The sequence below is a fragment of the Photinus pyralis genome, unplaced genomic scaffold (genome assembly GCF_008802855.1).
Source record: "Photinus pyralis isolate 1611_PpyrPB1 unplaced genomic scaffold, Ppyr1.3 Ppyr1.4_LG1, whole genome shotgun sequence".
Taxonomy (NCBI): Eukaryota; Metazoa; Arthropoda; class Insecta; order Coleoptera; family Lampyridae; genus Photinus; species Photinus pyralis.
The window spans coordinates 812,203-826,584 of NW_022170249.1; the positions used below are offsets into that span (position 1 = coordinate 812,203).

General features: G+C 35.3%; 1 protein-coding gene across 1 annotated transcript; it reads right to left on the reverse strand.

The window, feature by feature from the left end:
- Positions 1-11,746: 11,746 nt before the first annotated feature.
- On the reverse strand, positions 11,747-13,832 carry LOC116161587. The gene is made up of 2 exons (XM_031475019.1): positions 13,700-13,832; positions 11,747-13,509 (listed from the first exon to the last, which is right to left on the reverse strand). Exon 2 carries the CDS (start codon positions 13,462-13,464, stop codon positions 12,070-12,072), a length of 1,395 nt encoding a protein of 464 aa, XP_031330879.1. The 5' UTR covers positions 13,465-13,509; positions 13,700-13,832; the 3' UTR covers positions 11,747-12,069.
- Positions 13,833-14,382: the final 550 nt, after the last annotated feature.

Below are 14,382 nucleotides of genomic sequence, written 5' to 3' on the forward strand. Positions count from 1 at the left end.
TGTAAAAATAAATGGATTTATTATTTTATATAAATATTCTTTTTTCCATAAAATTTATAGAGATAAAACATAGAATAGAAAACATTCTAAATTAGACAAATAATTATTTAACGCATCTTCTCTGTCTCCCGTAATGGATCCAGAATATTACCATTTTAATAAAAGTGAAAATGAAGTTTGTAGTTGCAGAATTGTACTGATGAGGAGAACGATTTCAAAAGAAACACTTTTTTTGTGATAATTGATGCAATCATCACTGGAATACGTACAAGATTTGAAGCAATAAATGCTATAAACAATATGTAATATGTAATCAATCTAAGGTTTATAACTATCTTCGTAAATATTTAAGGTAGGATACAGTACTGCTCCAAAACGGATAGGATAGTAGGGTTCGTAATGGATTTCGATAATAAAGGCTTACAAAAAACAGTTTCATCGCCAAAAATGCGTCAACAATCCAAAAATATTTTCTAGAGTATGAAAAAGAACAAAACGCATATGTGGTTATGGCGCAATCTATTGTTGATAAATCGTCATCATATTGTCTTTTAATATTCGGTACGAATAATCGATTTACGGCTGCGGATGTTGAGAGAAGATGGCAAACAATAAAAGAAGAGGGCGAAAAACGAAATATCAAAGTGTTAGGTTTTTCTAGCGATGGTGATTCACGGCTGCTCAAGACTGAAAAATGTGTCTAAGTTTATGAACAATTCAGATCAAGATAATAAATGGCTCCAAATGGACTATTCATCTGGGGACATATGCGTACAGGATACTGTCCCTATTATTACAAAAAATGAGAAATCGATTATTACACAATTCTGCAATTAGGCAAGTACCAGACAACGTCATTTTATTTGGAAGAGCTTATGAATACATTATCTAAAGACAAACATTTGTTAACAAAAAGCGGCATTAAACCCGAAGACCGAATGAACTTCCGGTCTGCCCAAAAAATAGTCATTCAAGCTTTGCAAGATCACATTATATTTCGGTATCCAGTCCGCAGATATAGGGTAATTCCGGGTTAGATGGCCATACGGGATAGATGGCCAACGGCTCCCTTTTTTATCTTATTGTTAGGACTCGGCTGTAAGGCGGTAGATGGCGAGAAGCAACATACACATGCCTAAGTATGAACTACTATGGCCGTCGCGTTTGTTTACTTTTAGTTGTTGATTGCATTACGGTGTCGAATAAATATACTGTACGAAAGGGAAGGTGTCAAGGGTTTTGTGTTTCGAGTACGTTGTGATTGTAAATTGTTTCTAAAGGTAAGCGAACCATGTGCTATCTGATTAACTTGTCGAATCGTGACAATATGGTACCCTCTCGTTTGTAAGGTCTATGGCCATCTACATATCCCCTACAAATGGGATAGATGGCCAATTATTTTCCGGTATAGATGGCCCTATTGTTTCAGTGTGTACATTGATTCCATTTACTACCTATTTCTTTTTTTGTTGGACCCGAAAACCGCACTTACTGATTTTATATGTATACTTATGATAGATGTGTGGGCTGTGGCGAAGAATACGGCAACACAAAGGAAGCAGTGGATTGGATCGAATGTGTTCGTTGTAAACGATGGCTTCACGAAACATGCACTACCTTCAACAATGTGTGTTTACCCTGCGGTAAAGCCATTGAGAAGAAAGGTTTAAAACAAAAAATAAAGTGATTTTGACAGTTTATAACGTTAGCGATCTCGTTATTTATGTAAAAACTATATGGTCAACTAACCCTGTATGGGGTGGCCATCTCACCCTGGCCCCTAGGGTTAGATGGCCAATTCACTATTTTTCCAAATTTCACAATTATTTTTATTTGCTTAATTTTTTTCATAAGAAATGTATGTCATTTTAAAGGTTATTGTTCAGCAATGGTATTTACCTATTTACCAATATTTTTATGCATATTTGCCACATGTAGAGCCCAATTAAAAAACTATGGCCATCTAACCCGGAATTACCCTAATGTATTATTTACTACGTAGTCCGTCCTCTCGGTGCTGTTGCCACAAATTTAAAAGATAAAAACTCCCTGCCCCTCTGCATGATCAGCGCTTGTGAATTCATTCGTCTTTTTGTGCTAGCCACGTTAAGTTGTGCGTTGCGTGTTTGTAAGTGCTTGTTCACAATGGACATAAGCGTTACAAAAACATAACAGATACATAAAACATAATATTGACATAAGACATAATTTTACGCAGGTGGAGAAAGTGTTCACAGTGACCGTAAGATTATAATTATCTGCGTAGGCTCAAATACGGAATTTAAACCCGCCAAAACGTCAAGAACATAGCAATATTATTTGTGTGTGTCACTGAGATGGAAATTTCATCGGGTTTATTGCTTTTGCTGTTAAGAAGACAGAGAGACAAAGTTGTAACTGTTATATTCGGAGCTTAGGCTGCTGAAATTATAATAAAGGTAATTCTATTAAACATCTTTATTATTGATTGAACCGATGTCGTCTGTAGGTTGACGTCCGGTAGTGGCGCATGTACCTAACTTGTACATTATGTTACATCTCCCTTTCAACAAGATAACTTCGATTACAAATTTAAACTAATGCTAATTTACTTAACCTATACATAATCCTTATATCTAATAGGCATTTTGATTTCTCTTTTTAATCGTTCTGTACTTGGTTCCGAGTTTACCTCACGATTTTTGCATTTATCACTTCCACCATCACTATTGTCACCTTCACTTTGATTTTCCACCTTACCATCTACAGCTACACTATTTTCTACCTTATCATCTACGCTATTTTCTACCTTATCACTACCCTGCTCTGTACTGTTTGTCTCATCTATGTCAATGTTACTATCAATAGTTGACCTTCGATTTGTTATTGAAGCTGTGCCCGCTTTTTTCAAAAACCATGAATTTCGTTTTAGTACTGACCCTTTTTCATCGCACACTACATATGACCTGGGAGTGCTACCTTTACTAATAATTTTTCCAGTTCTCCAATTTGAATTTTGATCATTCTTTATATAGACATGCTCATTGTTTTTAAACTCGGGACGAGCTTTTGCATTCCGATCATAGTACAACTTTGCTTTCTTTTGTCTTTGCTTTACTGCCTCTGTATTTATGTTAACTACTTTAGGTTTTAATTGAGTTTTAGTAATTGGTAATGTTGTACGTAACATTCTGCTATTCAATAATTCTGCTGGCGACTCATCTAAACCAGACAGTGGGGTTGCCCTATACTCCAGCAGATGACCAAAAATTTCAGAGTTTGTTTCTTCACATTTTTTTAACATGTTTTTGCATATTCCTACAGCTTTTTCTGCAAGTCCATTAGATTTTGGATACCTCGGACTAGCAAAACTTAGTTCCATATTGATTTCTTTTGCAAATTTTTTAAACTCTAAACTATTATATGGATTATTATCTGATACAAATTTGGATGGAACTCCAAAGGTAGAGAAAATTTCTTTCAGTTTGGTAATGACTTCCTTAACAGTTTTGTTATTTAATTTTTTCAGTTCGATCCACTTGCTATAATAGTCAACTACCACTAAATATGAATTTCGATTAAATTCTAATATATCTGAGCCTACTTTTTCAAAAGGTAATTCTGGAGCTTCATGAGGGATTAGTGGCTCTTTAACGTTTGCCCTACTAAACTTTTTACAAACTCCACAGTTAGTTACAAAATTTTCTATGTCTGACGAAAGTCTAGGCCAATAGAAAAGTTTCCTACCCCGCCTTTTTGTTTTTTCTATCCCAAAATGAACCTTGTGCAGTTGTTGTAACATATATTTTCTTAAGGATTCTGGAACAACTAGTTTATTATTATAGAAAATAATACCATTTTTGGTTACTAACTCATTTTTAATTTTAAAATAATGTTTCAACTCTGCATTGTTAAATTGACTTTTGTGGTTTGGCCACCCACTTTCACAAAATTGCTTGACTATTTTTAATGTATGATCAGTTTCTGTTTTGTTTATAATCTCCTCTAACCTATCTCTTGAGATTGGTAATTCCATTTCAACACAATGAACTACTTCTAACATTTCAGGATCATCCATCGTATTCTTATTTATATAAAATCTAGACAATAGATCTGCAATAAACATTTGTTTTCCTGGTAAGTATTCTATTTTGAAATTATATTTTAGTGTTTTTAGTCTCATTCTTTGCAATCTAGATGTTATTTTATTTATATCTTTTTCCTGTATTGCAACTAAAGGTTTGTGATCTGAATTTACTGTTATTCGCTTTCCATAAATAAATTGATGAAATTTATTTAAACTATAACAAATGGCCAAATACTCTTTTTCTATTTGAGCATATCTTGTCTCAGTTTCGGTTAGACTTCTAGAACAGAATGCTACTGGTTTACCTCCCTGCAACAAAGCACCACCCATGCCATACTGGCTTGCATCTGTTTGTACTACTATGGGTTCCTTTGAATCAAATATTTTAAGTGTTGGAATATTAATAATGCTCAATTTTAATTTGTTAAATGTTTCTCTCTGTTCATTACCCCATATGAACTCAACATCATTTTTTATTAATTTTCTTAGAGGACCACAAAGTTCTGATAATTTGGGTACAAATTTACTCAAATAATTTACCATACCTAATATCTTTAATAAATCCTTCTTATTTGACGGCTCACTTAAACATGTGATCGCTTCAATATAATCAGGGTCTGGTTTTACACCTTCATGAGAAAACTCCTGCCCTAAATACTTGACTTTACTGACCTTATATTGTAATTTATCAGGATTAAATTTAATGTTATACTGTTTTGCCCGTTCTATAAACTTGTTCATTAACTCATCATGTTCTTTTTCATCCCTACCAGCAATTATGCAGTCATCAAAATAAATTCCTATTCCAAGATTTTGAAAAATTTTTTCATTAATTTTTTGAAATACCTCAGGGCTTATTGATAATCCAAATGGTAACCTCAAAAATTTAAATTTACCAAATGGGCTAATGAACGTGCATAAATTACTGCTTTCCTTATCAATTGGTATTTGATAGAATCCATCTTTCATGTCTACTACACTGAAAACCCTTTTGTTTTTTAATTTTACTCCAATTTCGTCAATAGTGGGTATAGGATATTGTTCTAAACAAATATTTTTATTTAACTGTTGTGGATCCAAACAAATCCGCAACTTTCCATTTGGTTTTTCTATGATTACAATATTATTCACCCACTCAGACGGACCTTCTACTTTTTCTATGATACCTTTTTGTACCAGCTCCTCTAAAGTCGTTTTTAATTTTTCTTTTAGCGAGTCTGGCACCCTTCTACAAACGCTTACAAATGGCACATAATTATTTTTTAATTTAATTCTATGTTCCATGGGTATTTTACCTAAACCTTCAAACAAAGTTTTATTTTCATTTATAAATGCAAATTTTAACTTTTCTTTTGGGTCCCTTCCATTACTCCCATTTTCTTTTAACTGACTGACAGAATCAAGCCTTGCAACTAAATTTAGTTTTACACATGCATTTAATCCCAAAATTGGATCACTTTCTACATCTACCACAATAAATTTTAATTTATACTCTGTATTCCTTAACTTGCAATTCAAAATTACATATCCTTTTACTTTTATTCTATTATTACCATATGTTATTATTGTCTGATTTATTTCTTTTAACTCTTTTTGTTTTTGTACTTTCTCTAACCATTTTAAAGGCAACACATTGCACTGTGCGCCCGTGTCTAATTTGAAAGAAATTTTAATACCGTTAATTGTTACATTTTCCTTCCATAGCTTAATGCTACTTTCACACCCTATTTTATCTAAACTAATTAAATCAATATAACAATCGTCATCATCATCATCGTCCTCTACACCCGCTACTTCTAAATTATTGATTTTGTTTTTCTTACTACTAACATTCTTTCCATGCATAAACTTATTCTTATTCCAATTTTTAAATTTACACCCAATTGCAAAATGATTCAGTCCATTACAATTGTGACACGTTTGTCCATACGCAAAGCATTGTGCTATTTGATGATTTCTCCCACATTTACGACAATCATACGTATTACCTGGTGTTTTTGTTGTCTTGCCACCTGTTGCTGCGAGTTGATCTCTCTTTCCTTTTCTTATGATGTCTACCTTGGCATGCTCTTCTTTTAGGCCTTCAACTTGCCTTCTGCTAACTTCGGTGAGCCTGCAGTGCTGCTCCGCATCCTTCAAAGTTAGTTTTGTTTGCCGTAGTAACCTCTCCTGCAGCACTACATCAGTGATACCTAAAATCAATCTGTCCCGTATTAGTGAGTCCTCCTGATCTCCAAAATTACAGGGCTTCGCTAAAACTTTCAAGTCTTTTATGAAACTGTCGTATGTTTCTTCCGTATTCTTGTTCCTCGAGAAGAATTTAAACCTATCATACGTTTCATTATTTCTCGGTTTACAGTACTCTTGAAAAGCTTTAATTACTTCATCATACTTTGCCTTTTGTTCATTAGTGAGACCTAGCGTTGTGTATACTTCTTGTGCTTCTTCTCCCGCTACATTGAGAAATATCGCAATTTTTCTTTTTTCTTCGGCAGTACTTAAACCTGATGCTTCCATGTATATATCAAAAGCATTCTTAAACTTCTCAAAATTCTTGTTTAATTGTTGGTCAAACACCAAATTCGGAGGTGGCTTGAAAGCACAGAGTTGTATATAAGTAAATAGAGAGGCAGTACATACGACCTGCGCGTGGAAAAATAACTCCAACTACAGTGGCCGAATTTTAATGGCGGAGCCGTTGGGACTCATGCGCAGTGCGTAAAAGGGAATCAGCACGATTTTTGGGTGCATTCAGTTACAATCACAAAACAAAACAGCCATAACTTTTCAGATGCTTCAGATTCATTTGTAAATAAACAGACGCTTTGGAGCAATAATTGAAGCATGCCCATTACATTATACTCTTTACCGCCATTTCAATGTTTAGTAGGCGACGATCTGTACATAAATAAAGGTTATTTTAAAATGCTCCTAGAAAAGTGCAAGAAAAGATCAAATATATGGGTGGAAGGAAAACTCTTCGCAAGCAATTGTTGAAACTTGGTTTTCGATACAAGAAGTGTCGGGATAAACGTACGTTGGTAATGGAAAGAAGTGACATTGTAGTATGGCATCTCGTTATTTAAGAAGATTAAAAGAAAATGAACAACCTGAATGTGACAAGAAACCCGTTATATACTTGCACGAAACCTATATTCACCCATCGTACGGAGGAGTAAATGCTAACAATCAGATAGTTTATAATAGGGCTGGTCAGAGGTACATCGTAGTATGGTGGTAGTCGTTCTGGTTTTGTAGAGGATGTCGCACAGTAAATCGGGGGATTATTACGGTGATATGAATCATACCAACTTTATGCAGTGGTTAGAGAAGCAGCTTATACCAAATTTACCAGCGAACTCACGCACCTTATCAGTGTTCAAATAAATAAGCCACCAACAATGAATAATCGTAAGGAAGTGATACGTTCTTGGTTAGAAGCAAATAACATTCCTACGAGAAATGAATTTATTGACAATGTACAATTTATTGTGAACACCGGCAGTTCCGATGATGATTAGTGGTCAAGTGACGATAATGAATGAAAAAAGTTAAAGGTTGTGTGTTAATTTAGTCAATGTGAGTGTTATTAATTTCAATGTGATTGTTTCAATAACTGTCCATATTTACACAGCAGAAGTGCATCAGAATTGTAAATTGTGTTGAACATGAACATCTAACAATCTTACATGTGTTTACGTTTTGTTGAAATAAAATTATTAATTTTACTGTTTCCCTTTGAAGTAATGCAACTCATATCGCGTGGCTCACTTATTTATATTTAGTAGAGTCAAATTTTGCATGAGAATGTACAGTCTAAATTTCCAACGTCCTCGGACACACCCTGTCAGGGACCTTCTGAGCGTGGTGCCACTATACATACATACCCTCTGCCGATGCTTCATTATTGAGATATTTGAGTTATTTGCATTTGAAGTTTGTCGACTTTGTGGCTACCCGTATTCAAACTGTGTTTTTGGCATTGCACACCTGAAATTTTGTCCCGCACCAAAATAAAATTTCCTTATTTTATTCTTTCATTGCTTATTTTTATACCTACTCACTGAGTGCATAAATAGATCTTTAAACTCGATCGCACGACAAATATACGATTTCCTTTATACCAGAATCTCAAAAATCTTTTCTCGATTCTGATGTTGTAAGCCCCTTACCAGCTTTGTATTGTAGTCTACTGTATTAAAAGTTCTTAACGATTGTAATGTTTCTTATTTATTCAAGACACAGTGTTAACAACATCATTCACCACACATTGAATTTCTTTTCAAATTTGTTGCAATGAGAAACCATATTATTCTCAAGCCGAACCTGCTTTAAGGATCATTTAATTTGAAGCCGGTTCTGTTGTCGATTACTGCGCACACTCACCAACGGCCTGCGCAAGGTTCAATTGGAGTCAATTTTTCGCTACAAGACTGTCTCTCTATTTACTTATATACAACTCTGTGCTTGAAAGACGATTCCATTTTCACGTGCTTAACCTTACTTTTCTTCTTATTAAATTTTCAGTACTTTACTACTTGTTATTATTAGATGCCTTCTTTCTTACTTTTTAATATTTCTTACGGTTTACACCTGACACCATGTTATATTCGGAGCTTAGGCTGCTGAAATTATAATAAAGGTAATTCTATTAAACATCTTTATTATTGATTGAACCGATGTCGTCTGTAGGTTGACGTCCGGTAGTGGCGCATGTACCTAACTTGTACATTATGTTACAGTAACAAAACAAAAACAGCGTTGGTGGGTCAGACCTATAAATCGAGACCGAGAGAAAAGGGGAGAATTTACGCGATTGTGTCTAGAAATGAAGCTGCATGATGAAGAATGGTTTTTTTCATACACCAGGATGACTCCAGCAATATTCGATCACTTATTAACCTTATATCTTTTGCCCCTTTATTAAACAAATAGGGTTTTAATCGCACCAAACTAATTAGTAATTCGACGTCTATGTTTCCCATGTCGTGTTGGATATAATCAAAGAACAACACACGAATGACCAAACCACACCAAATTATGAAATAATGCGTCAAAAACTATGTACCAATTTAAAAATAACCAGATTATGTTGGCAGAAGAGATGTCATCGACGTTAGAGGTTAACTGAAATGTCAAACCAACAGCGCAGTGCTGCAGCTTTGTACCCAACAGAAATACACCTAATTCCACTAGATTTTTCATAAAACCTACGTAAAGTTGAAACCGACCCAACTTTATGTATTTTTTATGTACCGTTTCGGTACGACATAAAAGATACGCAAATATTTACAAAAAAATAAAAATTATGTAATCATTGTGAGCACATACCATGGTTTGCTACTATTCAACATTATGAATTATGTATCTGTTATGTTTTTGTTACGCTTATGTCCATTGTGAACAAGCACTAAGTATTTTAACATTTGGTATAGACACCTTTTTTAGCATGGGCAAGCATAAGAAAAGAAGTCGCTCGCGTTCTAGCAGCGACTCCGAAGGTGAGCAGTCTAAGAAACAACTTTTTCAACGTTTACGAAAATTAGAAAGGACACTGACAAAAGGTCAAAGAAAGAAGGACAGCCATTCCCGGCGCCGCGGCTCGCCTTCCAAGGAAAATAGGACGCCGCCATTAAAAGGCCATCCTACCGTTCGCCGCCGCTCGAGTAGCGCGGGTTCGGACGTGTCCTTATCTACTGGTTTTCGTGACAGCCGTGTTCTGCGGGAAACGGTGTCATATTCTCCCAGGGATAGTCGCAGCCTTCGGGGCTCGATGTCTCCTGTTTTTTTTTGGCCTCACTTGCATACAACTGAGAACAGTGGTGTATAAGTATGCAGAAGAAAATAAAATTAATCACAATTTTAATAAAGAGAAGGGAATGGCGGGGAAGGATTGGTACAACAGTTTTATGAAAAGAAATCCTCAAATTTCATTAAGAAAGCCAGAAGCGACCAGTATAAATCGGATAACCGCTTTCAATAAAACGGAAGTAGACCGCTACTTTCAAACCCTAGTGAACGTTCAAGAAAAGTATAAGTTTCTCCCAGACCGTATCTATAACGTTTTACGTTGATGAAACTGGTATATCCACGGTTCCTAAAGAAACAAGTAAAAGACTCGGACCTAAAGGAGTAAAACAATTTGGAATCATTTCCTCGTGGGAACGTGCAAAAAACATTACCGTAATTGCCGCTTTTAGTGCATCGGGTAATTACATTCCACCATTGTTTGTTTTTCCTAGGAAGCGAAAGAGCCCTCATCTCCAGAAGAATGAACCAAGCGGTGCAATTTATACATGCACAGATAATGGTTGGAGCAATGAGAATGTGTTTTCTTTATGGCTGAAACATTTCCAAAACAAAGTTTTATCTACACCCGACAATGGGGTTTTCCGCGTTTTTTCAAAAACCTCCAAGCACATTAAAAATATTAGTGGTACTCATTTTTTTGTCAAGAGAAATCGTTGTGATTAGCAAACACGATTTTAAAATGAACGGCGTTTGAAAAGTTTCGAATGACCGCCACATTGCAGTGACGTCAATACGCGCGTTGGCGCCCAGCCGTAGCATTTCTTACAATCGATTCAGAGAAAGAAAACGTCGTTTTGACGGAAAAAAGCGTCGAATAATTATTGCATTTGTACCTGAGCGTGATAGCAGAAGTCATCGCGAACCTAATAAATTGTATATAAACGTCCCAATAGGAAATATACGAAAAAAGTTCGACGTGATACCGCGAATTTGACATCCCATTTGTATTGTTGTGAAGACGATTCTAATTAATTTTAAAGTGCATAATGTCGATTTACTTTCAGTCAGTTATCGACGAAAATCCATAGATATATAATATTGTAATTGTAATTCAGAGTATGATTTACTTCGAACTCTGTTCTGGGCATATCTGTGCCCTTACAGCGCACACATTTTTCTCTATTTTCACTTCCACATATCCAACACCCTAATTTTCTCGTTGAAATCCGTAAGGTGCATACTGTATTAGGTACCTACACTATACCTTGCACTATACACACATAACTTGATGTTATACTTCCTATGAACCATAACAGATTTGCTTGTGGGCTTTGACTCCACTCACTCACAAATTGCAAGATTCAAAGCAAAAGTTTAGCAAAAAAGTATTTGATGATGACCCAGGTCCAAAAAAGGTAACGAATATAAAAGGAAACCCAAAATCCAAACCACAATGAAGAAAAAAAGATCCCAAAAAATTATTGAAATATGTTCTAGCCAAATGCAATGTTGATCTCGAAAATCTTGTTTTGAAAAGCTACAGCCACTTTTCGTCTCAACCAAAACGGGTTAAAGAGCTGAAAGGCTTTTTTGATTTCGTAGACCTTACAGTACAAAGCTTTTTTACGACATGTGCCGACTCGATGGCTTTCTCTATATCCTGCGATAGAGAGACTTCTTGCTGTTTTCCAGCTATCAAGAGCTACTTCTTGTCATTATGAGAAGATTGCCCAGTTGACTTACAGACTTTTTTTTCTAAGACGTGGTTGATAAAACTGAATGTTTTTTGGGATTTTCATAACATTATAAAAATCATTCACGAAACCGAACAAAAATTGGAGAAATAGTCCAGTAAATACGTGTTTAAAACTACCGTTTTCGGAACAAAATTGCGGAAGTTTTTTTATCAACGGTTTTATATGAGGAGCAGACTTGCAAAACGCGTTTTGTCCAAAATTGTAAATTTTCAGGAATGACAAAAAACTACTACGTACAATACGAGTTACTTACGGACTTGCGTTTGGTATTAAAAAATCTATTAAAAATAGCATGAGAAATTACTAAATTTGCAGACTGGAAAAAGCCAAAGTGGCTTTACTATTTCAAAAAAACTGTTGGACAAAATGCTATTTGCAGGTCACTAGTTGACAAACAGCATTTTGATTGTCCATCCAACAGATCACTGGGTATAATAAATTTGGAAATGAAACAAACATATTGTCGATAACGTTTACTTGTATTATTTACAAACTTTAAATGAAATTAACCTCTTCCATGTCGTTACATTCACATTCTTCATTTGCTTCTATTTCCCCATCTTCACGTTGTTCTTCAAAAATTGGAACTAACCATGCCAGTTCTGGATCATTGTTCCACTTTTCTCCAGATAATGATTCTAATAATTTTTTTAAACTGTCTATTTTTTTTTTCTTTATCTGATGTCCCAAAGGTAGCCATGGCACGACTACCTGGTCGAATCGTGTGCGTGGTTTTAGTAAAGATTGGAATTTGTTTGTATCAGTGCGATAGAGTACTTCACTTTTCACTAAAATATTGTTGGCGGAAACATTCTTTTTAATAAAAAATCTTCGGCAAGAACTTATGCCATTCACTTTTTTGAGCCACTGCAGCATATTTTTTACATCAAGCAGATTCCAATCAGACCCAAGTTTTCGTACCTCGCCCACTTTAGTGTACAATTCCCAATATGCGTCTGGAGTTTTTATGAGACTGTGGGACCTTAATATTTTTTCGATGCGTCCAAAGATTCGATCGGCAGGAAGATAAGAGTGACCTCTGATCGGAAATATAATTTCTATTTCCTTTATTTTTTCGCCTGACGTATGGAGCCAAAACATCAAAGCATGTATGACGTGACTATTTTTGTTTTGCCCCCCACAGCCGTCGGCAAAAAAACGGATCTTCGTCGCATCTTCAGGAAATTCAGTTCTTTTTAAAAAATCAATAATGGCAGATGATGTCTCAGTAGCCCCCCTTCCTGCTTGGTGTTCCATCCACGTGTAAAATATTGGTTCTTGACAATTGAGTTTGGTAACGCAAAAAAAATATATTGACAGCTGTTGAGCGTAAAATGCCTCTTGAATAGGTACTTTTGGCAATACCTGAACTTGCTGTAAGTCGAAGCAGTACGAAACTGTATTAGGCACTTCAGTTTTCATTAACTTATGGAATTGTGTGGCACGAAATTTGTGTACTTTCAGTTCAGTGGATATTTTCTGCTTTTCAGAAGAGCTTTGAGACATACTTATTTTGGTTTGTGTTCTTACACAATAGCTACAAACATCAGTAGCAGGACTGCCGAATCCAATATTGAAATATTTACTGAACACCCGACTGAAGTACTTGTAATTCACTTTTAAACCTTCTGGTGAGTTTTTGTTATATAACTGCCAAAGAATAGAAATGTTGTACTCCGAAGATATGTAGATCCGTCGAGACTTCTGTCTTCCATAGTGGCTCTCTTTTCCTTGTAATTGACTAATGAACGACTTTACAGCATCCAATTTGTCTACAAACTTAAAAGCTCGTCTATCGTCTCCTCTTTTTTCTTTTATAATTTCCTCCCCAGCCTGGAGTTTCTTGCAAATTGTGTTTAGTCTCCTTTGACAAACGTTGTATACAGCCATTACAAACTTTTGACAAATTTGTACTTTTTGTCGACTGATATATACCTGTAAAAATTCGAATATAACACACCTACTAAGTGAAAAAAGCAGTAAAAGATCAACAAAAGCTCGAGAACTTTAATATTCTTTCCAACATAAAAAATGGTTGCACCAAATTGTTGATGAAACACGACGTATGTAAGACTCAAAACATGGAGTCTTTTATCAAAAACGACGTATGTACTTTTATACTTACATGATATTTTGCAGACAAGGAGTGCGGTTTTCCATCAGATTTGCGAGCTCTTTTTCGTTTAGGGATATCCAACTCAATGTTACTGGCTAATATTCCATCTTGAATAACTTTATTGGGATTTTTGTAAAAAACTTCCCGAGGTTTAAGTATATCATCTCGCCCTACTTGCCCACACTGCAGTTTTGGATTATTCTTATGATTACAAACTATATTAAATTGTTGTAAATCAGGATCATGGTTTTGAATATCTGACTTGCTTCTTTCTCTCCCTGGATGTTAAATTTGCTTGTCGTTTCCGGCTACCACGGTCACAATCACCAACAATATGCTCCCCATCTGCAGATTCCATTGTAATTGAAACGTTGCGAAAAAGATGCAAACTAAACACACAATACTGCAAAATAAACCGAAACGACACTAAGAGCAGTAACCTAACTGTTAGGTTATAAAAACAGCGTGTTTACGGCTGGACTGAATGCGTTTTGTTCGTCTCACGGACAAAATGCTATTTGTTTGTCTAATGTCGATGGACTAAATGCATTTTGCATGTCCAAGTGAATTTCACAACACATTTCAAGTGGGACATAATGCGATTTGGACATCCAATATTATATGAAACGATAGAGATTCAAGTGTATATTGCAACGCCACCTTCAGTTGAAAAATTTAAAATTTGGACAAAC